General features: G+C 41.4%; 1 protein-coding gene and 1 long non-coding RNA gene across 2 annotated transcripts; one reads left to right on the forward strand and one right to left on the reverse strand.

Moving 5' to 3' along the window:
* Positions 1-17: 17 nt before the first annotated feature.
* On the forward strand, positions 18-23,124 carry ARPC1A (actin related protein 2/3 complex subunit 1A). Its single transcript, XM_084881435.1, has 10 exons — positions 18-159; positions 6,016-6,108; positions 8,037-8,141; positions 11,232-11,454; positions 13,434-13,541; positions 16,506-16,718; positions 18,140-18,215; positions 18,679-18,872; positions 20,813-20,903; positions 22,714-23,124. Exons 2-10 carry the CDS (start codon positions 6,045-6,047, stop codon positions 22,750-22,752), a joined length of 1,113 nt encoding a protein of 370 aa, XP_084737561.1. The 5' UTR covers positions 18-159; positions 6,016-6,044; the 3' UTR covers positions 22,753-23,124.
* Positions 8,329-11,225, reverse strand: LOC311621431. The gene is made up of 2 exons (XR_014794832.1): positions 10,988-11,225; positions 8,329-10,745 (listed from the first exon to the last, which is right to left on the reverse strand). It is a non-coding gene; the product is annotated as an uncharacterized lncRNA (long non-coding RNA).
* Positions 23,125-23,696: the final 572 nt, after the last annotated feature.

The following is a 23,696-nucleotide window of genomic DNA, read 5'->3' on the forward strand; positions in this document are numbered from 1 at the left end:
CGGCCGCTCTGCGCAGGCGCGGTGACGGCTTCCGGTATCTGTCAGCCGCTCCCACTGGGCCCCGGTCCTCCGCCAGCGCCCGCCGGAGCCTGTTCGCGTCGACTGACCAGAGTCCGCGAATCCTCCGCTCTGAGCCGGTCCGGACTGCCCCGAGCCCAGGTAAGGGGCCGTGGGAGCGCGCTTCTGACCCCGTGAGCCTCCATCGACCTGGCCTCGCCGCGCCCTGGACCCCGCGGGGGCGACGAGGCGAGGGTTTAGGCCGCGGGGCCCGGAGGGCGGGCCGGGGCTCCCAGCCCGGCCTCCGGAGGGGCGGGGGGACCCCCGCTTCCCGCGGGACCTGCGGAGCTCGTGGGGCTCCGTAAAGGTCGCTTCTCCCGCAATGTTCGAGCTCCGAGCGTCCTCCGGTGCCCAGAATTAACGGCTCCTTCCCCTGCCTGCGCTTCCATCGCCCTGTCTGCACCTTTATTGTGGCCATTTATCACCGTCTGTAAAACTGTAATGTTAAGTGGAATCGTCTCCCTCTAATCGGTGGGTCACGGGGGACCGTTTGTTTCTTTAGCACACGGCGGGCGCTCGTGGGACATTTGGCTTCTATCTAGGGCAGCCCTCAGTCCTTCAGTTATTGGGAGACCCAATTCTAGGGAAACCTTCCCTAAATTCTAGGGAAACCTTTCCCCGAGTTCCTTAAGATTCCCCCTCTTGAGTACCGCTGTCCCCTAACTCAGAATGGCACATCCTGGCTCCTTGCAAACCTCTGATGTAGCAGCACCTGTCACATTCCCACCCTCCAGTCCGACTGTCAAAATTCTAATCCCGGCACCGCCCACTTCCTTGGATGACCCTGGGAAAGTCTTCTTTCGAGTCCCAGTTTCCTCATCTGCAGTAATAACATGCTTAGGGCTTTCTGGCGAATCAAGTGAGTTTATTTATATAAATTGCTTAGAGTAGTTTCTGGCCCAGAAGTAAGTGCTCAGTACACAGTAGCTGTTATTATTGCTTCTGTGCATTCTTGGCATATTTATCTTCCCTTCCTCCTAACCTCCCTCACTCCTCACTTGAGGTCCAGAAAAGGGTCAAATTGACTTATATTTCTGGCCCCGACCTGGTACTTACACTTACATTGTGACTTTGACTCTGGTTATAACGCCATCTGTTCTCATACTGCAACGTTAGACCCTGTTTTCATGGGCCTCAACTCATCGCCTAAATTATCCTACTTCTGTCGTCTTTCATCAGTTTTATCTAACCTTTTGGGTTTCGTGTAGGCTCTGGGTTTTTTCCGGGTATATAAAAACAAAAGGGAGGAAAGCAGACGGGTATTTTTGCCCGGTTAGGGAATTGGTGTTAACTAGCTCCTTCCTATCACAAAGTAGTCAGAGAATTTCTGGAGTCAATCCATCTACTTATCACAATTTAAGGAGGGGGTTCATCTTGGAAAAATTAAAACTCCTGCTTGGAGAGGGAGGGCCAGTATTCCAATCGAGTTGACTAATCCCATGCTAAAACAAATTTTGCATAAAGAAGTTCAGAATGCTTGGCTGGTGAGGCTGGTGCCGGAAGTTGGAACCTGTCTCTGAACGTGTGGAGGGTGTGGTGACCTTGTTGGAGTACCTGGTATTGCTGGGCTGGGTAGTGAGAGCAATTAGGAACCAGATGAATCATAATCTTGAAAACTGACTCAGGGAACTGAAATTTCCACTGTACAAATACTTTCAAGCTCCAAGGCCAAGTTCAGAGGATACTAACTGGTGTGGACTTCTTGGGATGGTTCAAAAGCCTTGGGTCGACGGGAGAAAGGGAATTAACTTATTGAGCATCTGTTCTGAGTTAGGCTTTGTACTGTACTACATGCTTTCACATGTTATTTCATTTAATCCTCCTACCAACAGCCTTGGGATGCCAGTGATATGTGCATTTTACAGATTAAAAAAAAAATAAGATTTAAAGATACTAAGGTCTCATAACTTTATGTGTCAATAGCAGGATTCAAACCCATGTTCCCTTGGCTCCAGAGCCCATGGCTAACCAAACATCAGAATGACTCTACTCAAAGTGATAAATAAAGGAGTTTGAAGGGAGGGAGAATTCCTGGAATCATATTATACTATAAATCATCTTAGAGCGAGACAATAAAAGGTCACCAATAGGAGCTTATTAAATTTAATGTCACCACCTTCTTGTCTGCCCCTTTTTCTCCTCTCTACCCTCATGAAGACAAAGGTTTTGAAATTTAACTTAAAATACTAATCACAGTTTAGAAATGATAATTATTATCCTATGATAGAAGTTATCTTTACCTTGGTACAAGATTCAAGCTATTATTATGCTCCATTCACTGAGTTTCATGAATACAGGTTGCATGTACTGAGTGCCTTATAAATTTGACAAACATGACTGTTGTCTCGGCCTAATGACTTAAAATAGCCACATGATTATAAAAGAATTACAGGTCTGACCCTGTGTCCAAATATGGCTCTTGAATAATAAAAAAATTAGAAATACAATATTAGAAGTAATTATGCCATTGTGAAATGCTTACCTCTTTAGAAGGCTTTGCTACATTACTTACAAATGAGAAAGCCTTTGTCTGCAACTGCTCTTTTTTAACTATAGATGAAATATGTGCTTTTATTGCATATAGACTTCACATTAAATTATTAACTTGAAAACAAATTTTGTTTTACTTAACAAATTACCATATAAAGTGTAGCTGTAAACTAAAGTGCTTTTCATTAAGGAGATATTTGTAACACTACATGTTATTTTTAGTATCTGTGAGTAAAACCTGTTGTGATGTGTCAGCATCTGATGTCAGAGATAAAGAGAATCATGCAGTGAGTCAGAAAGGTGTTTTGTTTGTTTTATCCTCACCCAAGGATATGTTCATTTTAGAAAGAGGAAATGAGAGAGAGAAGCATTGGTGTGAGAAAGAAACATCAATTGGTTGTCTCCCCTATGAGGCCCAACTAGGGACCCAACCTGCAACCTAAATTTGTGCCCTGACCGAGAACCTAACCCAAAACCTTTTGGAACACTGGACAGCGCTCCAGTCATCTGGCCAGAGCTAAACATTTTTTTTTAATTTTTTTTTTAAGTTTTGTGGGAAACAAGGCCACCAAAAATTTTGGTTGCCTCCAAAAAAAAAAAAAAAAAAAAAAAAAATTGGGGGAGAGAGAGATGAACATTTGTTTAAAAAAAAAAAAAAATTAGCTGAAACCGGTTTGGCTCAGTGGATAGAGCGTCAGCCTGAAGACTGAAGCATCCTAGGTTCGATTCCGGTCAAGGGCATGTGCCTTGGTTGCGGGCACATCCCCAGTAGGGGGTGTGCAGGAGGCAGCTGATAGATGTTTCTTTCTCATCGATGTTTCTAACTCTCTATCCATCTCCCTTCCTCTCTGTAAAAAATCAATAAAATATATATATATATTTTTAAATTAGCAGTCTCATTTGAATTTTTTAATTGTTTTATTTTTCTATTAGAGGCTTTTTCTGTATTTGTGAATTGCAATTAGATTTCTAGAACATGCAAAAGTAAAAAATTAATGTCCTAACCATCTTCACCCTTGGAATAAAAGGTGAAACACTGGCATTTCTCTGTCAGTTCAAGATATCAAATGTTTTATTTAAGGGTGCACTTATCTCTTTTTGATCTTTGGGTTCCTTTATAACAATCAGTAGAGACATTTTTTTCTGCTTTCCACTGAAATTAACTTCTTTGTCTGCTGAACTTTGATTGTTCACAACCTTCTCTGTCCTTGCATTTATTTCCTGCTTACATCAGAATTCCTATTTCACATTTCAGTCTCCACCCTAGGTTTGACTTGTACTTTAACATGTATTAAAACTTCAGAGTGTTATGAGAGTGCCTCTTAGGAGTTATAAAATGGGGTGCTTTTTGAAAAATTTCTCCTATTTCAGGTAATGGTTGCTTCTTCAGTGGATCTAGATTTGAGTGCCTATAAAATAGAGAATTTTATTTGATTTTTAATTTAGTGATATTTCACATATTCCTGCTTTTCATTTAGTTACAATAAAAAGTTAAAGAGTAATATAACAAATACTTGCATACTCTTATCCTGGATTCACCTGTTGTTAACGTTTTGCCACATTTGCTCTTTATATATCTACATGTACTGAAGGATTGAAAACAAATTACAGAAAACATCATCACACTTCATCATCTTTATCATCTAAGAGTTAGGACATTATCCTACCTGAGGGCAAACCATTATAGTTAAGAAATTGAAAATAATTTTGTATTGTTACATAATATGTAGCCCAAATTCAAATTTACTCTATATACAAAATGTCTTTTATGGCTATTTTAAAAATACAGATTACAATCAAGTTTCACATATCAACTTTGATTTTCATACCTCTTTTAATCTAAAATAGTCCTCACCCCAACTTGTCTTTTTTTAATAGTTAGGACCAGTTGTTTTATAATATGGCACACACTTTGGTTTTAACTGTTTATTTTCCTTTTATGGTATTTAACTAATTCTTTTTATTTTCTATAAACTGGAAATTGAGTCTGGATCTTTATTAGATTTAGAGTAAATATATTTTGCATAAATACTTCATAGCTAGGTTGACCATATTACCAGGTTACTCCAGGATAGTCCTGTGACCTATTATCACAGCATAATTATTAATAGTGCCCCTTTTTGCTCTCTCTCTTAAAAAATATATTTTTATTTATTTATTTCAGAGAGGAAGAGAGAGAGAAAGAGATGGAAACATCAATGATGAGAAAGAATCATTGACCGGCTGCCACCTGCACACTCCACACTGGGGATGAAACCCACAACCCAGGCATATGCCCTGACCTGGAACTGAACCATGACCTCCTAGTTCATAGGTAGATGCTCAACCACTGAGCCACGCCGGCTGGGCCCTTTTTGCTCTCTTGAAAGTATTCTGGTCTGGATGATACATTAAGTGGTCACTACTTATAAATGACTAGAGGCCCAGCGCATGAAATCAGGAGAGACCCAGGACCCACAGTCTCGCAGCTCAGCGGGACCCAGAAGAGTCCCGCAGGTGACTGTGACGACAATGCGGGAGGCAGGACCCAGAAATCCGCTCACCACAAGGTGGGACCCAGAAACCCACCTGCACCTTCGGTCAAGTTCTCCAGAGTCAATTCCCGCCCACACGTGTACGCCTCTCCGTGCGTGCAACCTGCCCACCCACACACGCAGCCTCCTGCTGACCGGTTGTTATAGCGTGATGGCCTGACAGCCACAGGCTTTTTATGATATAGATGATATGCACTTCATGTTGCCTCCCACCAGGAGGTCCTCAGATTATATTGGTTCACTATTTATGATACTAAGTGTGATCATTCAGTTAAGGTAGTGACTGCCAAAATACTTTTTTTTTTTATTGTAAAAGCATGTTTTTCTCTTTGTGATTAGTAAGTAATCTATAGGATGATCACTTGAGACTGTCTGAATATCCTGTACTTCAACAATCTTTAACCCATGGTTTTAAAGTTCCTTGATGACTCTTGACAGAATAAATTATATATTAGTGATTACAATACTAGTTGTGTTTAAATGATTAAGTTTTGACATTGAGATTCTTTTTTAATGGGAGAATAATGTTTTATTTATTCCCAAACATTTCAAGATCCCTAGACCAGTGTTTTTCAACCTTTTTTGGGCAAAGGCACACTTGTTTCATGAAAAAAATCACGAGGCACACCACCATTAGAAAATGTTAAAAAATTTAACTCTGTGCCTATATTGACTATATATAAAGTAATTCTCTTGAATAGGAATCAAATAAACACAAAGAAAGTATTTTATAATTACTTTATTATGAAATATTAAGTAAACAAAATAGTGAAAAATTATAAAATTCTTGTCTTGTCTGCACCTACGGCACACCAGGCAACATCTCGCGGCACACTAGTGTGCCACGGAACAGCGGTTGAAAAACGCTGCCCTAGACAATTTAAATATTGGCTGCCTGTCATTTTAAATGCTTTTTTTGTTGTTGTCCTTGCAGCTTTGTATCCTTTGAAACCACTAAGAATAATGTCCCTGCATCAGTTTTTACTAGAGCCAATCACCTGTCATGCCTGGAACAGGGATCGTACCCGTAAGTACGCTATTAACTTTGTGCCTTTATTTTGGTACTTTTGATACTTTTGGATGTAGGCATTTTTGTGATCATATATGTTATAGTCACATGTGAAAAGGACAGATATAGGATCAGAAGGGAACTGGGTCAGTCCTTCGGTTTGCAGATATAGGAACTGAGGCCTAGAGTTTTGGACTTTCCAGTGGTTTCACACCAAGATAAGGTTAGGGCAGGGAGAGGAAGAAAGAGAGAGATGTGATACATTGATTGGTTGCCTCTCCCTCACACTCTGACAGGGCCAGGCCAGTGATTGAACCTGCAACCCAGGTGCATGCCCTTGCTAGCACCCAAGCTTTCTGGCTCCTTGTCCATTTCTTTTACTATACCACTAGAGCAGCAGTCTGCGGACCACTGGTGGTCTGTGAGGTCCAAAAGGTTGGCGACCGCTGCACTAGAGGACAGTTTATATCAGAGACATATTTAAATCCATTGTTTGGAATGGTTGTGCCATAACCACACTCATCAAGCATTTAGTCAGAATTCTAGGACCTAGAAATAAGCTGTTTCAGAGACATATGGTTTATTCCTGAGGTACAAAGGGCAGTATTAACTTGTATTTACAGTCTATATATATATAAAAGCCAAGTGACCAGACAACTGATCGCTAAGACTGATGTGCACTGAGTTGGCCAACGGGCCCAAGTGGGGCCCCAATCAGCCCCCTTTCAACCCCCGCAGCCCCTCCCCCTGGCCAGCACCCCCCCCATCAGCCCCCCCAACCCTGATTGGAGGTGGGACCAGATGGCCAACCTCCCGCATCCCCTCCCCCCACTGCCCCATCGGAGCAGGCTGGCTGGACCCCACCCATGTATGAATTCATGCACAGGGCCTCTAGTATTATTCAAAACAAGCTTGAGTTTCTAGTTTTCTAGCCCCAGCAAACTAGAAAGGCATGGAGAAGACTCTTAGAAGTAGGGATAGTATAGCAAGTAGAGTGACAGGTAATATGACAAAGAGAATGAACAAAAACAAACAAACCTAGAAACAGAAGTGTAGTGTTAGGCCCATGAGTTATTTTTAAAATTGAATTATATTCATTCTTTTTAAAAAATAATAGCTTTATTAAGATAGAGTTCACATAACATAAAATTAATCCTTTTAAAGTATACAATTTAGTGATTTTAATATATTTACATAGTTATGCAACAGTCATCACTATCTAATTTTAGAGTATTTTCATCACTCCAAAGAGAAGCTCTATACCCATTTGCCTTCTAGTTTTCCTTAAAACTTCCAGTTGTAAGCAACTACTAATCTACTTTCTGTCTCCATGGATTTGCCTATTCTGGATATTTTTTTATAAGTGAAATCATACAATTTGTGCGTTTTTACATTTGGCTTCTTTCACTGAGCACAATGTTCTTAAGGTTTATCCATTTTGAAGCATGTATTAGCTTCATTCCTTTTTATATTGTATAGACATACCTCATTTAACTTATTTGTTTCCACTTTTTGGCTATTGTGACTATTGCTGCTAGGAACATTCACATACAAGTTTTTATGTGGACATATAGCAACATCATTTATTTCTTATTGGTTAGAATTTTTGACAGTTGTATATGTCTCTGATACAGTGAATGTTTAAGTTTAGTTTTTCTTTATATATTTTTTTATTGATTTCAGAGAGAAAGGGAGAGGGAAAGAGATAGAAACATCAATGATGAGAGAGAATCATTGGTTGGCTACCTCCTGCATGTCTCCAGTTGGGGATTGAGCCCAAAACCCAGGTATGTGCCCTGACTGGGAATTGAACTGAGACCTCCTGGTTCATAGGTCAGTGCATCCTGGTCAGGCTTCACTCTACTTTTTAAATCCCAACTGTAACATATCTCTTTTTTGTGTGACAGTTTCAAGTTCAAATGTTAACTATTGACTTTTTTCTCCAGAGATTGCTCTTAGCCCCAATAATCATGAAGTCCACATCTATAAAAAGAACGGGAGCCAGTGGGTGAAAGCTCATGAACTCAAGGAGCACAATGGTCACATCACAGGTAAAAGAAGATAACCATGAATTTAATATAATATTTTCAAATTTAGCACTCTTTCATTCAAATAAGGAGACTAATAAAGTAAGTCAGCCATAATATTTAAAGTTGTATTTACTGAGTTTTCTTTAGAAATTTTCAGAATATAGCATAATAGTGATCTCATTTTTTTTTTTTTTTTTTTTAGAGAGAGAGAGAGAGGAAGGGAGAGAAAGAGAGAAAAATCAATGCGAGAGAGAAGCATCCATATGTGCCCTGACTAGGAATCCAACCTGCAACCTGGATACGTGCCCTGCCCAGGAATTGAACCCACCACCTTTCAGTACACAGGACGATGCTCCAACCAACTGAGCCACACTGATCTCAATTATTAAGTGCTTGTTTTAGCTCAGTTGGTACACACACTAGTGTACTGGAAACTAGTGTTATGGAAAACTGAACCTACTATGAGGACTAAGGAGCTTAGATCAGGAGATGAGCTGTCAAAGTGAAAACCAGACAGCATGTCAGCTGTGTGAAAATGTAAGCCAAACTGAATTTCCAACTGCTGCGGGAGCGCAGTGTCTTCCAGACATTTCCTGCATGTTCTGGGGGCAAGGAGGAATTCCAAATACTGAAAAAGACAGAGTAATAAACCCATATATCTACCACCCAGAGTTAACAGCAAGAAAGATAAATGACTTTTTTTCCTGTGCCAGAAAGCTTAGGAATCAAATATTTAATAACAAGGAATATTATTCTAGATAATGGTAAAGTCTCCTCTCACCACCAGTTCTGTTCCTGTCCCTCAGAAGGCAGTCTGTAATTTAGTATGACGTTGTCCTAGTCCATATTTTACACTTTTATATACGTATTAAGCAATCTCTAGTACTGTTGGCTAGTATTTTTCAGAGGCTGCCAAAATGGCATCATATCATACATCTCTTGAGGCTTGCTTTTGCATTCCACATTGTTTCTGAGTTCTATGTTAGTGTATCTAAGTCAAGTTTGTTCCTTTTAATGGTTGTTTGGCATTTCATACCCATTTATTTACTCTTTCTCTCCATCAAAGGACATTTATGTTGCCTGTTTTTCCTTATTACATTGTGCTAAATCAAGCATGCCTGTGCAGATCTCTTTGTACATGTGTGATATTCACATAGGGTAGATTTGTTGTATCACAGGAATAGATACATCTTCAACTTTGCTAGGTATCATCAGATAGCCTTCATCCCATCAGCCTTGTATGAGAGTGCTTATTTTCCCATACCCACTGTGGGGCATGCAGGAGGCAACTGATCAATGATTCTCATCATTGATGTTTCCATATCTCCCTCTCCCTTCCTCTCTGAAATTAATAAGAATATTTTTTTCAATTTACTCTTCATAACTTTTCATTTAAAAATTTCTCACTGCTGTCTTGGGTTTCCTCTCCTCTCAGTTGTATTTGCACTTAAGTGGGCAGCCAAGGGACTGATGGTGACTTTCTATTAAATTTGGACTCTGAAATTTTGCTTCTAATCCCCTCACATACTGATTAGCTTAAAGTTCTCCTTCCCCCAAATCAGAGAAAAACATAACGTGTTTTGATCTTCTGCACCTTTACATTGTATTCTCCAGCAAAAACTTGTGAGCATCCCTTTTGCTTTTACCAGGATTTGTATATAATGCTAGTGAGTACCCTGACCTGAATGACTACATATTACCGAACAAGCACCAAAGACATAATTTCTATTTTTGTTGCTATTGCTTTCCCACAATGTTATTTCTATTAGGTTTGGCCTATTTACTCTAAGTCCCTTTGCCAGTGGCCTTATGGCCTAAAAATAATATTCAAAAATTTTAAATTGGAAATTTTGCCTTAGGAAATACTTTTACATGGGAAAGGGCTAAAATGAAAGACCAGAGAGATAGCCAAAAAAAGTGAAATATTTAGTTGTGTCCTTTTTCTCCCCTGATTCTTTTTTGGAATCCTTTGAACTTGGGCCTGTTTTCTGTCCAAATGCTCAAATTATTATTTTTTTTAAGTCTTAAAAAACTGTTGTTGAAAAATCTAAGTATAACTCTGTGGCCAAGGATCAAGCATATTTTCTCAGAAGATAGTAACTACAGGAAAATTAAATTCATCTTCTGAAGCTTTCTAGAAAAGACTAGTCAGTGCTGCAGAAAAAGAGTATAGCAAACATCAAAGGGATATCAGAGTCCTGGTGGATTTTTTTCCTGTGAGTTTATTCTTTTGTGTTAAATGTTTAATTGCTATCTTTTAAAACACACACACAAAAGACATTTTACAATGGACAGTTTTAAACCGATAACAAAAAAAGATAATAGTGTAATGAGCCCCTTGTATACTCTTCGCCCAGATTCAACAGTTATCAACACACAGCCTGTCTTGTTCTCAACTCGCTTCCTGTACTATTTTGAGGCTCATCCCAGACATTGTATCATGTCACATTTCAATTTGTGTCTCCAAAAGATAAGGACACTGTCTCTCCCCTTCCCTTCCACTCTCTAAAAATTAATAGGGGGTTGGGGGCAAATATCCTCAGGTGAGGATTAACAACAACAAAAACAAATAAAAAATAAAGATTTTCAGGCAAAAAAAATCTTAAGAGGGATATCTTTAGAAACCTGTGAATGGGCCGAGACCGGTTTGGCTCAACGGATAGAGCGTCGGCTTGGGGACTGAAGGGTCCCGGGTTCGATTCCGGTCAAGGTCATGTACCTTGGTTGTGGGCATATCCCCAGTAGGGGGTGTGCAAGAGGCAGCTGATCGATGACTCTCTCATCAATGTTTCTAACTCTCTATCTCCCTCCCTTCCTCTCTGTACAAAATCAATAAAATATATTTAAAGAAAAAAAAAAAAAGAAACCTGTGAATGGGTGGAAAGAATGTTCCTGCTTAGTTTTGTATCCTCTGCAATTATTAAAACAGCTCTGTTCTAGCTGGCCTCATGGAGGATCCCGAGTTACAGAACTTTGTGGAGAAACATCCTTTCCTTTGTGATGTGGTGATCCGGACCACATCTGGCCCCTCCATACCAATGGCCACCGGCCTGTGCCATGTCAGTTGTCATTGGCGTAGGCAAAGGAGATGATGCCACGTCTCACTTGCAGGTATCGACTGGGCTCCCAAGAGTGACCGCATCGTCACTTGCGGGGCAGACCGCAACGCCTATGTCTGGAGTCAGAAGGATGGTGTCTGGAAGCCAACCCTGGTGATCCTGAGAATTAACCGTGCCGCCACTTTTGTCAAGTGGTCCCCACTAGAGAACAAGTTTGCTGTGGGAAGTGGAGCAAGACTCATTTCTGTTTGTTACTTTGAGTCTGAAAATGACTGGTGAGCAACATCTGAGTTTTTTTTTTTACTTCTCTCTATAGAATCATACGTTTGAAGCACTATATTCTTGGTGACTTCTTGAGAACTAGGTTAAGGCTTAACTATTGCTTCAGTTTTTCTTCATCTGAAGGTTTTTTTTCCTCTGAATTTCCCATTCTCTGATTCCACGTTTTTCATTCCTATGTGCACATTGAGTCAAATCTCACATCTTTCTCACATTAATCTAGAGCTGTTGTTTCCATGTCCTGATCTCCTAACCTGTTTGTTCTATAAGCTATTACTACTCTGACTCTGTACTACCCAAATAGCTGTTTTCTTACTCTGATATATAAATTATAAACTTGAAAGATTCCCAGTGTCCTGGGAAATAATTATTTTCCCTCTTATCTCTATCCACTTAAATTTCTAGGATTCCTACAGATAACAATGTTCTCCTTTCTTTAAAGTTTATTTGCTAACCAAATTATGCCTTGGTATAATGCTTTACTTGTTTAAGCCATTGAAGTAAAAATTGGTCAGATCTTGGATATATAATCAGCCTGTTGTACTTTTTTTATAAATCACTTGTTGCTAAGCCAGTCAAAATGCAGACGTTTATTTTATGGCTAAGTAATTTACTTTAACTATTCCTTCCTTCTTATTTTGATAAGAAAACAACTCTGCTCTGCCTGACATGTATTCAGGAGGGAATAACTACTCTTTGACCCGGAATTGTCATTTAGCAGGAAACTGGCCGTGTGTGTTTGCACTACAAATAGCAGAGTACACATTACTCTGTGTTAGTGTTCCTACTGTTTACTTTCTGCGGAAAGGGATTCTCATATTACACTTTGTAATCTAGTAAAACCTCGGAAATTTTGATTCTTTAAAAAGAAAGTATGAATTTGCAGCAAGATTGAATTATGCATTTAGACATGCATTTTTCCTTCAAACGTGTAAAATTAAGGCTAACAAAATGTTGCCTGCTATAAAACATTTAGAAAGCTCACTATAATACATGTGTAAGAAACAATTTTTCTTTCTAGGTATCCCTCGATGTCAGTGATTGTTCACATTTTTAGTCATTAAAAAATAGTCTCAGATATAGGTAAATTGGGCTTTACTGTAGTACAAAGTGTCATTTGAACAAGCTGTATGTTCAGGGGTTTTTCAGCTATAAAACAACATTTTATTGGTATGATATGAGTACTTTAAAACAACCTTTAAGCCTCTAATTTAAAATAACTATATTAAACAAGTAGAATATTGTCTGATTTTTCAGAATGAAATTTTTCAGATAGGTTCCTAAGAAAAAGGTTGTATAGAAAAACAATTAGTTTTCAACATTTGGCACAATATCAAGCCTCTCATGTTAAACAGAGCATGATCGGTTTTTAAGCAGCAGTTTAAGGGCAGAAATTATGCCAGAATCATGACTGATTTAAGACATAAATAAACTCTTTAAGTGAAGCTAGAGAATTAGAGTCTAATCTCCAATAAGAGGTTCTGCTGATTTCATGATTAAATTTTCACTGAAAAAAAGTTTTAAAAAATTTGAAGCTTCAGGAAACTTTGAAAGGAAATGAAGTTATCTTACAACCCAAACTTAACCTAAAATGAAATAACAAATCACTGAATATTTATAATAAAAATTCAAGTAATTTCAAACCTCCATTTTTATTTCAAAGGTTAAAGTCAGACATAATCTGAAACTCCATGGGGCATTACCAGAGTTCATCCATAAATAACTTACTACAGAGGATCCCCTGGTAGCCCGAAAAATTCAGAACCAGTTGCCCTGATAAGAATGTCAAAACCTAAGACAGGAAAACAGGAAGGACAATCTGTGGTTCTTTCTCTCTTCCTTTAGAAATGTACCCTCTCTCTGGCAGGAAACCTGGTAGCCACCACGTAAGAACCATGCATTGGTGTTTTCGCCTGACATATTTGTAAGTCATTTGGTTTATGGATAAACTAAAATAGTTTTTCTCCTTTTGTAGGTGGGTAAGCAAGCACATTAAAAAGCCAATTCGCTCCACGGTCCTCAGCTTGGATTGGCATCCCAACAATGTTTTGCTGGCAGCAGGATCATGTGATTTCAAATGCAGGTGGGAATTGGTAGACAGGCTTAAGTTGTTGTTCATCAGTCATCTTTCGACAAATATTTTTAAGGTCCCTTTTTGTAAGGTACTATGCTAGGTACCATAAGGGATTCCGATGAAAGGAGCTTGTGGTCTAGAAAAGGGACTAAAAAGCAAGTGCATAAATCAACAAAGGAGAAAGCAGTGGACTTGGAAGTATGGGAGAAGAAAGATGAAAGGGTGGGGATAGGAAGTTGTCCTTAGGCAGAACACCCATGATTCGGAAAGGGGGAAGCGTTCTCCTCTCCCCCTCCCTCAACCACCCAAGCAGCAGACTGCAAATGCCAGAGTGAACTAAGATCAGCAAAACAGCTGAACAGTGTACTGCTGAGCTACTATTGTGCTGTTTCTTTTCAGTGAAAGCTTTTTGTTATTAGTATGAGGCTAGAAGAAATACAGCTACTTAGCTAACTCCTTTAAGGAATGTATAAGTAATTGCTTTTTTTTTTTTAATATATTTTTATTGATTTTTTAGAGAGAGGGATAGAGAGTTAGAAACATCGATGAGAGAGAATCATCGATCAGCTGCTTCTTGCACACCCCCTACTGGGGGTGTGCCCGCAACCAAGGTAGATGCCCTTGACGGGAATCGAACCCGGGACCTTTCAGTCCGCAGGCTGACACTCTATCCACTGAGCCAAACCGGTTTCAGCAGTAATTGCTTTTTTTAAAGTTGTTCTTTATCAACAGGCTTTTTTTTCCTTTAGCCGGAAGGAAAGCAAATAAATGTTGCTTTATGTTGACTAAGTGGTGGATTGAGAGATGGGATGCATCTTTTTTTAAGAGGGTATATGGAGAATTTCCAGAAAACCTAACTAGTGATTTATATCCAAGAATACCCAAGGGGGCCCGGCTGGTGTGGCTCAGTGTTTGAGTGTCGACCTATGCACCAGGAGGTCACGGTTCAATTCCTGGTCAGGGCACATGCCCGGCTTGTGAGCTCGATCCCTAGTGTGGGACATGCAGGAGGCAGCTGATCAGTGATTCTCGCTCATCATTGATATCACTATCTCTCTCTCCCTCTCCCTTCCTTTCTGAAATCAATAAAAATATGGTGAGTGGTGTTTTGTTTTTTTTAAAGAATACCCAAGGGTGTTTTTGTTTGTTGTTGGGGGTCTTTTTATTTTTTTTTTTACTAGTAAACATATATATTTTTTCTTACTAGTAAATATATATAAATAGTTTGACTATTAGAGGGGGATTCAGTAGTGTCAAGGTACTTTTTGGAAAAATATTGGTTCTTGTACTTAAGAACCAATGTAAGAGTAAAAATAAATAGATATTCTCTAGAATTTTTCATACTTAGTTTTATTTTTGTGATGTTACCCAGAGTCATTTTAACTCTCTTAGAAGATGGAGCTAAGTGATCATACCACCTGGATCATCAGGCTATACTAAAAATCTGATGTGAAATTAGGTTACAATGTTTTTGTTACTAATCATTTCTAGAAATAAACTTTGCTTTGGTTTGCGTTCCTTTGGGTATGGATCTGTTCCGTTCCCACACTGCAGTTGGCGCAGCTGAGAACCACCCCTTCTTTCCCGGACTCAGATGACTAAAGCAGTAGCCACTGTGACGCTGATTTAAAGCACAGTGATGCTAAGGTCACATCATCTAACGACAGCTCACTGTGCCCTTCCCCTCTCGGGTGCCCTGACTCTTCCAGAGCTGCTACCGCCACTGTCATTTGGAGGGAAATATTCTAGGTCATTTAGGGAGTCTTTAGGTTCAGGAGTTTTTGAAGAGAAGCTTTACAAAATAGGTACAGCATTGGAGGGCAAAAGGAAATAAAAGGATAGATTCCCAGCTGTTCTTTATCCCTTTTGCTTCCCACCTTAAGGAATTAGAGAAAGAGACTGATGATAGCAGGCCATAAAGGATCCACCTTCATCCCGGACGATACCTGCCACAAAGGCTGGACAGTGGGCCTGAGGGTACAGCGAGCACGCCCTCTGCCTGACAGTGCTAGGGAAAGCCGGCCTGCTCTTCCCCCGGCTCCCTCAGCTTTCACTTTAGATGTCCCTTTCTTAAGTGAGTTCATGCTAGGGACATAGTTTCCTTTCTCCTACCACTTGACTATGTGGGCTTCTTGGAACACTGTGCTGAGAACGAGGGTAAAGTAGACAAGAAACAATGCTGTGCTCATTTAGCGAGATCTCCCATGGGCAAGGGAGGGGGAGACAGCACAATCCTCCCCCAGAATGTACACTTCAGGAGGGAAGAGCTTTTGGGCTCGTTATTTCTAGAATGGCACTCCTAGAGCAGCAATCTGTGATTATTAGTTGATTGAGTATGATTGACCTGTATGCAGCCTAGAACCATTCTGTGTCTCAAGAGGTTTCTGCATGTTAATTTGTCCCATCATATTTTACTCTGAATTCTGAGACACCTTGTAGCAGCAGCCTGTAGCCTATTTCTGTCGAGATATATATATATATATATATATATATATATATATATATATATATATATAAAGCCTACGTGACTGACTGGTTGATCGGTTGCTATGAAGCACACTGACCAGCAGGGGGAAGACGCTAAACACAGGAGCTGCCCCCTGATGGTCAGTGCCCTCCCACAGCGCGAGCGCCACTCAGCTGACTGAAAGGCACCAGACGCTGAGCTCACAGCTGGCAAGTGCAGCTGCAGCTGCGCGAGCTTCTCCCACCTCCATGACAACATGATACCCAGCGACCAGACGGGCACAGTGGGGCTGGGATGAGCGGGAGTGGCACAGCACCTGGCCCCGCTACTACATCCCCAAGGGGTCCTGGGTTGCAAGAGGGAGCAGGCCAGGCTGAGGGATTGCAAGAGGGAGCAGACCAGTAGATGAATTCGTACACCGGGCCTCTAGTGTGTGTGTGTGTGTGTGTGTGTGTGTGTAAAAAATCATTTACTTTTTCCTTCTCCCCCTGCCCCTTAAACTGCAGAGTGTTTTCTGCATACATTAAAGAAGTGGATGAAAAGCCAGCCAGTACACCCTGGGGCAGCAAGATGCCTTTTGGTCAGCTGATGTCCGAGTTTGGTGGCAGTGGTACTGGTGGCTGGGTGCATGGCGTCAGCTTCTCCGCCAGCGGGAGTCGACTGGCCTGGGTCAGCCATGACAGCACTGTGTCCGTTGCTGATGCCTCAAAAAGCGTGCAGTGAGTATTTGCCTTTTGTTTTGAGTTAAGACATGGGGTGGGATTTCTCATCAGCTGCCTAAGGCTGCCCTTCTCTGGGTGCTTATGTAGGATGTAAGCATAAAAATCTACCTGAGAACTACAAGGCAGCCTTTAAAGTCAGAGGCTCACATTTAGATTGTCCACTTGAGGAAATTTTAAAGAGTTAAAATTTAAAGTTTCACTTCCAGAAACACTTCTTAATATAAGTGTTGATAGTGATTCCTTTAAAGTACCTTCCTGGTTTGCTACTGATAAGAGTTCCTTCCAATAGCCAGTTTAGTCTGTTACTACGAATTCCTTACATGTGAATGCCACACACCAGCCTTAAATTAACTGAGGATGAATCCTTGCTCTGTGTAGTCGGTGAACAGTGACTCCATTAATCTGGGACTTCATTCAGTAATATTAAAACCTTAAGCCAGTTCTTTTGGTGTATGCTGGAAGAGCTCAAATCACAATGACTCATTTTTGCCTGCTCCGCCTTAAAGAGAACATTAGGCATCTTGTTAGACATCAGAATTCATATTTGTTCTTATGTTAGAGGAAGAATATCCTTTCCTAGTGCATCCCTTCCCATTGGCAGCCAGAGGTAACCCACTTTTAAAGGTTTCCTGACCTAATCTGTAGGCTGGCAGTCGGTCACATCAGTGACAACAAATTGGTATTTCAGAAAGGATATTTTTCCTACTGGGTTGAATTGCATTCTTAAGCTTTATGGGGGTTTTTAATGTCCTTCCCTATTATAACTGATATAGTCTTCTGGAAGATTTCTATACATATATATAGATACTTACAGTAGCCCTAGCTCCTAACCCAGGTGGAGGAAAGAGGCTTTACTAACTGTTAGTGGTCCCAGCCCTCTGGAATCCCGAGTGAGAACAAGCAAGGAGAAAATGGCAATCGTGAGGGACACTAAGAACTTTAGGAGATCAGAGAAAGGGGAAGCCACTTTAGGCTGATGTGCTCCAGGAAAGCTTCATGGAGGTGATCAAATCAGAGCTGCGCTTCAAACATGGTGAACTTTGGATAAGCAGGAGGAGCAGAGAGAGCATGTGGTAAAGGGGTGTGGGAGCAAAGGCAGAGATGGGAAAGAACAAGGGCTTTTTGGGGACCAAGCTGTAGACCAGTTTGTCATGAGCTGGAGAGGGAGTGGGGTAGGTAGACTCAGAGGGGAGCAGAGCATAGGCTAAAGAGAGCAGAAGGCCTCAGTGTCTCAGGTTATCTCAGGGCCGTTTCATGCTTGGGATTCCTGAAAGGCTAGGTCATAGGGCGCCTTTTAAATGAGTGGTGGTTTATACTGCCAAGGCCCCTGTGAGAATGGGTCCTTTGTCATCTTGCGTATCCATAAAGAACCTGAATGGTTCCTTGTATCTCCTTTTAACAAGTGTTCTTGTGTTCAGGGTCTCAACTCTGAAAACAGAGTTCCTGCCCCTCCTGAGTGTGTCATTTGTCTCGGAGAATAGCGTTGTAGCAGCTGTAAGTATTTCTCTTCATCTTTCCTTGTAATACACTGTATATAATTCTCCAGAACAGGGGCAATGTGTGCTCTGTGACTTTGTGCATTAGCACAAAGTAGAACAGCCTTTTAAAAGAAACAGAGCTAGCCCTAACCAGTTTGGCTCAGTGGCTAGAGCGTCAGCCTGTGGACTCCAGAGTCCCATGTTCAATTCAGGTCAAGGACATGTACCTTGTTTGTGGACACATACCCAGTGGGGAGTGTGCAGGAGGCAGCTGATTGATGTTTCTTTCTCACAGATGTTTCTAACTCTCTATCCCTCACCCTTCCTCTCTATAAAAAAAATCAATAAAATATATTTAAAAAAAGAAAAGAAACAGAGCTAGCCTTTAGGAATAAGAGGCGCCTGTGGTGGTGAGCATTCTCTGAGTGGTTGGTAGGTAGACAGTGTACCCTCCAGGCCTGACCGATATCTTGTTTCAGGGCCATGACTGCTGCCCAATGCTCTTTAACTATGATGACCGCGGCTGCTTGACTTTCGTCTCCAAGCTAGACATTCCAAAGCAGAGCATCCAGCGCAACATGTCTGCCATGGAACGCTTCCGCAACATGGACAAGAGGGCCACAACTGAGGACCGCAATACAGCCTTGGAGACTCTGCACCAGAATAGCATCACGTAAGTGCCACCCAGCGCCTGGGACCCCTGCACTGGATCTGAGTTCCTGGATGCTGCCTGTAGCCAGGGCCTAAAAGTGAGCTACACCCGCCTCGTCATCCTGTCCTTCAAGGTGTAGATGGTACAAGGCATCTCACATGAGGATACAGATCCTGCTGTGGATTGTGAGCTGGTGTGGACAAACAGTGCAGCCCAACCCATTGAGCCACACCGGCCAGGGCTAAGTGGTGCTTTTCATCATGTTGAGTGAAAGGGACCACTGGGCTTAAAATAGGCTGAAAAATTTTGTGCTCTATTGAAAAGTGTAACTTGAAGGCACAGCAAAACTTTCTTTACACTTTTCAAGTTTCTCTGTCTTGAATGACTTTTGAAGTTATTTCTTGTGAATTTTTCTTAAGCTTCTCTGCAGACTGTGTATCAGGAGAAAAGAAACTCTTTGCTCTTTGAGACTTTTAGTTTAAAAAAAAGACAGACCCTTGCAGATTGACATGTTTACTTTTATTTGCAGATATTAAGCAAACGTTTTTTTTAAAGGATTAGATAGTATATATTTTAGACTCTTAGGGGCTCTATGGTGTCTGTCACAACTACTCAACTCTTCTGTTGTGGAACAAAAGCTGCCATGGGCAGTACGTAAATAAATGAGCATAGCTGTATTTCAATAAAATGTTATGGACACTGGAATTTTAATTTCACATAATTTTCACGTCATGAAATAATAGTTTTGGGTTTTTTTCCAACCATTTAAAATCGTAAAATTCGCTGGGACCGGTTTGGCTCAATGGATAGAGTGTCGGCTTGGGGACTGAAGGGTCCCGGGTTCGATTCCAGTCAAGGGCATGTACCTTGGTTGCTGGCAGATCCCCAGTAGGGGGTGTGCAAGAGGCAGCTGATCGATGACTCTCTCTCATTGATGTTTCTAACTCTCTATCTCTCTCCCTTCCTCTCTGTACAAAACCAATAAAATATATTTAAATAAATAAATAAATAAATAAATAAATAAATAAATAAAATAAAATCGTAAAATTCATTCTTAGCTCACTGGTAGTATGCACCATTTGCCATCCCCTTCCCTAGAGGTAATATTTTAGTCATTTCAGAGGAGAAAGGAAAATATTGTCTGAGCTACTGAATTGATTTTATTGGAAGTTTTTCAGATAATTAGGCTGAGACAAGTTGTTTCATTTGTGTTCCTCTGTTTTGCACGGTTGGGATTTTGTGGTGTTTCTGACTGTTGCTGACATTTATAATGATTAATTTAAACGAAGGAGAGCTCTTGGCTTACATGCCCTGGTTGTCAGAGAGTCATCAGGGATTTTTTGTTTTTGTTTTTTTGTTTGTTAATATATTTTATTGATTTTTTTACAGAGAGGAAGGGAGAGAGATGGTTAGAAACATCAATCAGCTGCCTCTGGTATACCCCTACTGGGAATGTGCCCACAACCAAGGTACATGCCCTTGACCGGAATCAAATCTGGGACTCTTCAGTCTGTAGGCTGACACTCTATCCACTGAACCAAACCGGTTTCAGCAGGGACTTTTTGTTTAGATTGGATTTCAGTCTTCATCCTGCCTTTGTTTGTTTGTTTGTTTGTTTGTTTGAATTGGTTTCTATTTCAATCATTGCTGTGGTCCTGGCCACACTCTGCTACTGGGCAGTTTGAATGTTGTGTGGCCTGGATTGTCTTGTTTCTCCACATCATTAATTAATGTGGGTCCTTCCTCTTTCCCTCATATCAGTCTTTCCTCTTCTGGCCATCTGGGAATATAGTGCATTTTCTTATTTTCTGAGTCAGATTGCTGCAGCCTAATATTAATAGACAACTTGATATTCAGGAGTTGATAGACCGTTTCCTTGAAATGCCCTTATACTATTAGGAAGGTTGGGGCTCACTTCTACCACATACCTTACAATCTCTTGTTTTTGCTTTTTTTTTCAGTCAAGTATCTATTTATGAGGTGGACAAGCAAGATTGTCGCAAATTTTGCACTACTGGCATCGATGGAGCCATGACAATTTGGGATTTCAAGGTATTTTCTTCTTTTCAGAACAAATCCTGTTTGTGTTAAAACTTCCTATGAGAAAAACGTTTCTCACTTTTTGAAACAAAATATCAAAGCCAGTGCAGATCAGACATGTAAGATATTACACTGACGTTGTCTTTAAAACCTAAAGGTCATTAGCAGGAAGCCACACTTTCCCAGTGATTTGGAATTTATACTTCTTTCTAGATGTCCATCTATTCATTGAGGAAAATTTGGTGCTGTTTCTGTAGCAGGCCCTGTGTTGAGTATCCATCTAAATTTAGCTACATAGATGTATTTGTATGGTTTACCCTAATTAGTCTAATAAACATTTGCTAAGTGTCCTCTGGGTGCCAGGCATGGTGCTGGGTACTGAGGGTATTGAGATGAAGGAGCCCCTGGGGTGCTTGTCTGGTGGGAGAGGGCAGAGGGTCGGGATTATCAGACTCCGGGAGAGAAGCAGTGCCTGTTTTTACGTTGAGGAATGTAGGGTCGCGTGGACTGCAGCACTGCAGGGAAGAGCTGCACCCCTAGATGCAGTGGGATTTCAGGAATGGTTGGGGGTAAAGGGGTGCACACTATATTCAAGGCACTGCCAGTGGTGTGGACTGCGGTGTGAGGCCTACAGACGCAGAGGATGGAGCTAGAGAAAAGAGCTTGGCATGGTCAGGGAGAGGAAGCTGGGCTTTGTCTACAGACAACTAAAAGCCGATGTAGAAAGGCACCAGGCTGTAAGGCGGGGGTGGCCTAGGCAACGAGAGCTTGGGGCAGAGGCTGCTGAGTCCAGGAACGGGAGATGAGGACATGGGCTCCAGCTGTGGCAGGGGTAGTGGCCAGGAGGCTCTGGACAGAGAGCGATTTAGGAGGCCTGATGGAAGGGGTAGTGACAAGTCTAAGGACTCTGTATTCTCCAGCTTTATCGAATTTTGCCGTTGTACATTTCCATGATGTTTTTTCCTCTCCTTGGGTCAAATACATAGTATGGTAAAGCCTCCAGAATATTCTGAAGAAACAAACCATCTTTCTCTAAAAGTATCCTCCCCCGCCCTCACTGGTTTGGCTCAGTGGATAGAGCGTTGGCCTGCGGACTGAAGGATCCCAGGTTCTATTCCGGTCAAGGGCACATGCCTGGGTAGCGGGCTTGATCCCCAGTAGGGGGTGTGCAGGAGGCAGCTGATCAGTGATTTTCATCATTGATGCTTCTATCTCTCTCTCCCTCTCCCTCTCTGAAATCAATAAAGAAATATATTTTTAAAATAAAAAATAATAATAATAACAATAAAAGTATCCTCGCCACCCCTTTTTTTAATCTTCATATGCTTTAAGTCCTGGGCATCTGTAGTTAGCACCACCCGGCTGGTTACAGTCATGCCCTTTATCCTTTCATCTCTCAGGCCATATCTTTTTCTCCCTTTTTGTACTTGTGTGAGCTACCAAGTCCCACTGCAGTTTTCTCTTCAGTCCATCCACCTGAGAGCACCTGCTGTGGTGCAGCAGGCTGACGCTGTGTGGCCTGCAGAAACATGGAAGCACTGCCATGAGGGCATCTAGAGTGGGAAGAAGCGAGGGACGTGTGACAGGTGGCCCTCATCAGAGAGGAGGCATGTGTCCCAGGAACACAGAGGGTGCCCAGACCTGGGGGCTGGGGCAGAGGAGATGGGAACGCCTGGCCTGGAAGGGCAGCAGGCCTGGAGTCTCGGTACAGGGAGACAGGGCCCGCACCTCAGCCGGGAGAGGAAGGGGAGAGTAAGGCCGTGGGGGAAATGCCAGCATATACAGTCCTCAGTAACCATCGGTTCTTCCTTCCACTTTCAAGACCTTGGAGTCCTCCATCCAGGGCCTCCGGATAATGTGAAGCTGAGTGAGCCTCCCAGTCCAGCATGACAAACTGACAAACTGCCCGGCAGCTCCACCATTTGCATGATGGTGAGGAGAGCCAGCCGCAAGGAAACACTGAAGACACGTATCGCGCAAATGTTGTCTGTGTGGTTTTGTTTGAATATAATTGGTGAAAGTGTTGGATTTTTAAATGCAGCAGTGATTGGGTTTTGTTTGTATTTTGGTTTTTGTTTGTTTGTTTTTTTGGTTTTTGTTTTTGCTATTTCATTCCATTTTTGACCAAAGCTTCTCTTTTAGTAGTTTATTATGGAAATTGTCACACTAACTTAAAAGAAAGGGTGGAGAGGTATGTAAGTTGCTAAAAATTTAAATAAAAATACTGAATATGTTTTTGGTTCTGTTTCCTTATAATATTTCCATGTTTCGTTGAAAGACTTAATCACTTCTTCTTTAGGTTAGACTAGTTTTTAAGGTAAAATCTTAGATTATTTGTTTCTTAAAGTGAATACAAATGGTTTTTCTTCAACCAAAAGAACCACTTTTAGCATTGCAGTGCTTTTGCAAAGCAGGTGAATTGTTCCCATACTGCACAGAGATGCCCACCACCATTAAGCAGCCGCGCCCAAATGGGAGCTGCTCTGAGACCCGAGGTCTGGGCCCTGGGCCCTGTGCCAACAGCAGGAGCAACTGCCGTAACAGTGTGCCGCCCGGGGCATAACGGGAGGGAGGGTGGAAGAGAAAAGGACACGTTATCATTTTGGTTTAGTGGTTATTGTGCCCAAGCTAAGTTATTTTCATCATAATCAGACATGAAGTTTGACATTCCAAGGTGTGAATATAAATGAATAACAAAGTAAATAAATATAGAGTAGCCTTGAGTGTAGCCACTGGCCCAGGAGAAGTAGAGCAGGGATTCAAACACAACTTTAGTTTTAGGACCTGGGTAACAGCGCTTCTCAG

The sequence above is a fragment of the Pipistrellus hanaki genome (assembly GCF_964339955.1).
Source record: "Pipistrellus hanaki genome assembly, chromosome: 4".
Lineage (NCBI taxonomy): Eukaryota > Metazoa > Chordata > Mammalia > Chiroptera > Vespertilionidae > Pipistrellus > Pipistrellus hanaki.

Excerpts from the sequence above, each read along its gene's own strand:
- ARPC1A (XM_084881435.1), top strand. The coding sequence starts at position 6,045 with ATGTCCCTGCATCAGTTTTTACTAGAGCCAATCACCTGTCATGCCTGG. Across the intron at positions 6,109-8,036 it reads CTGGAACAGGGATCGTACCC|AGATTGCTCTTAGCCCCAAT; the intron begins GTAAGTACGCTA and ends TTTTTTCTCCAG. Across the intron at positions 11,455-13,433 it reads TTTGAGTCTGAAAATGACTG|GTGGGTAAGCAAGCACATTA; the intron begins GTGAGCAACATC and ends CTCCTTTTGTAG.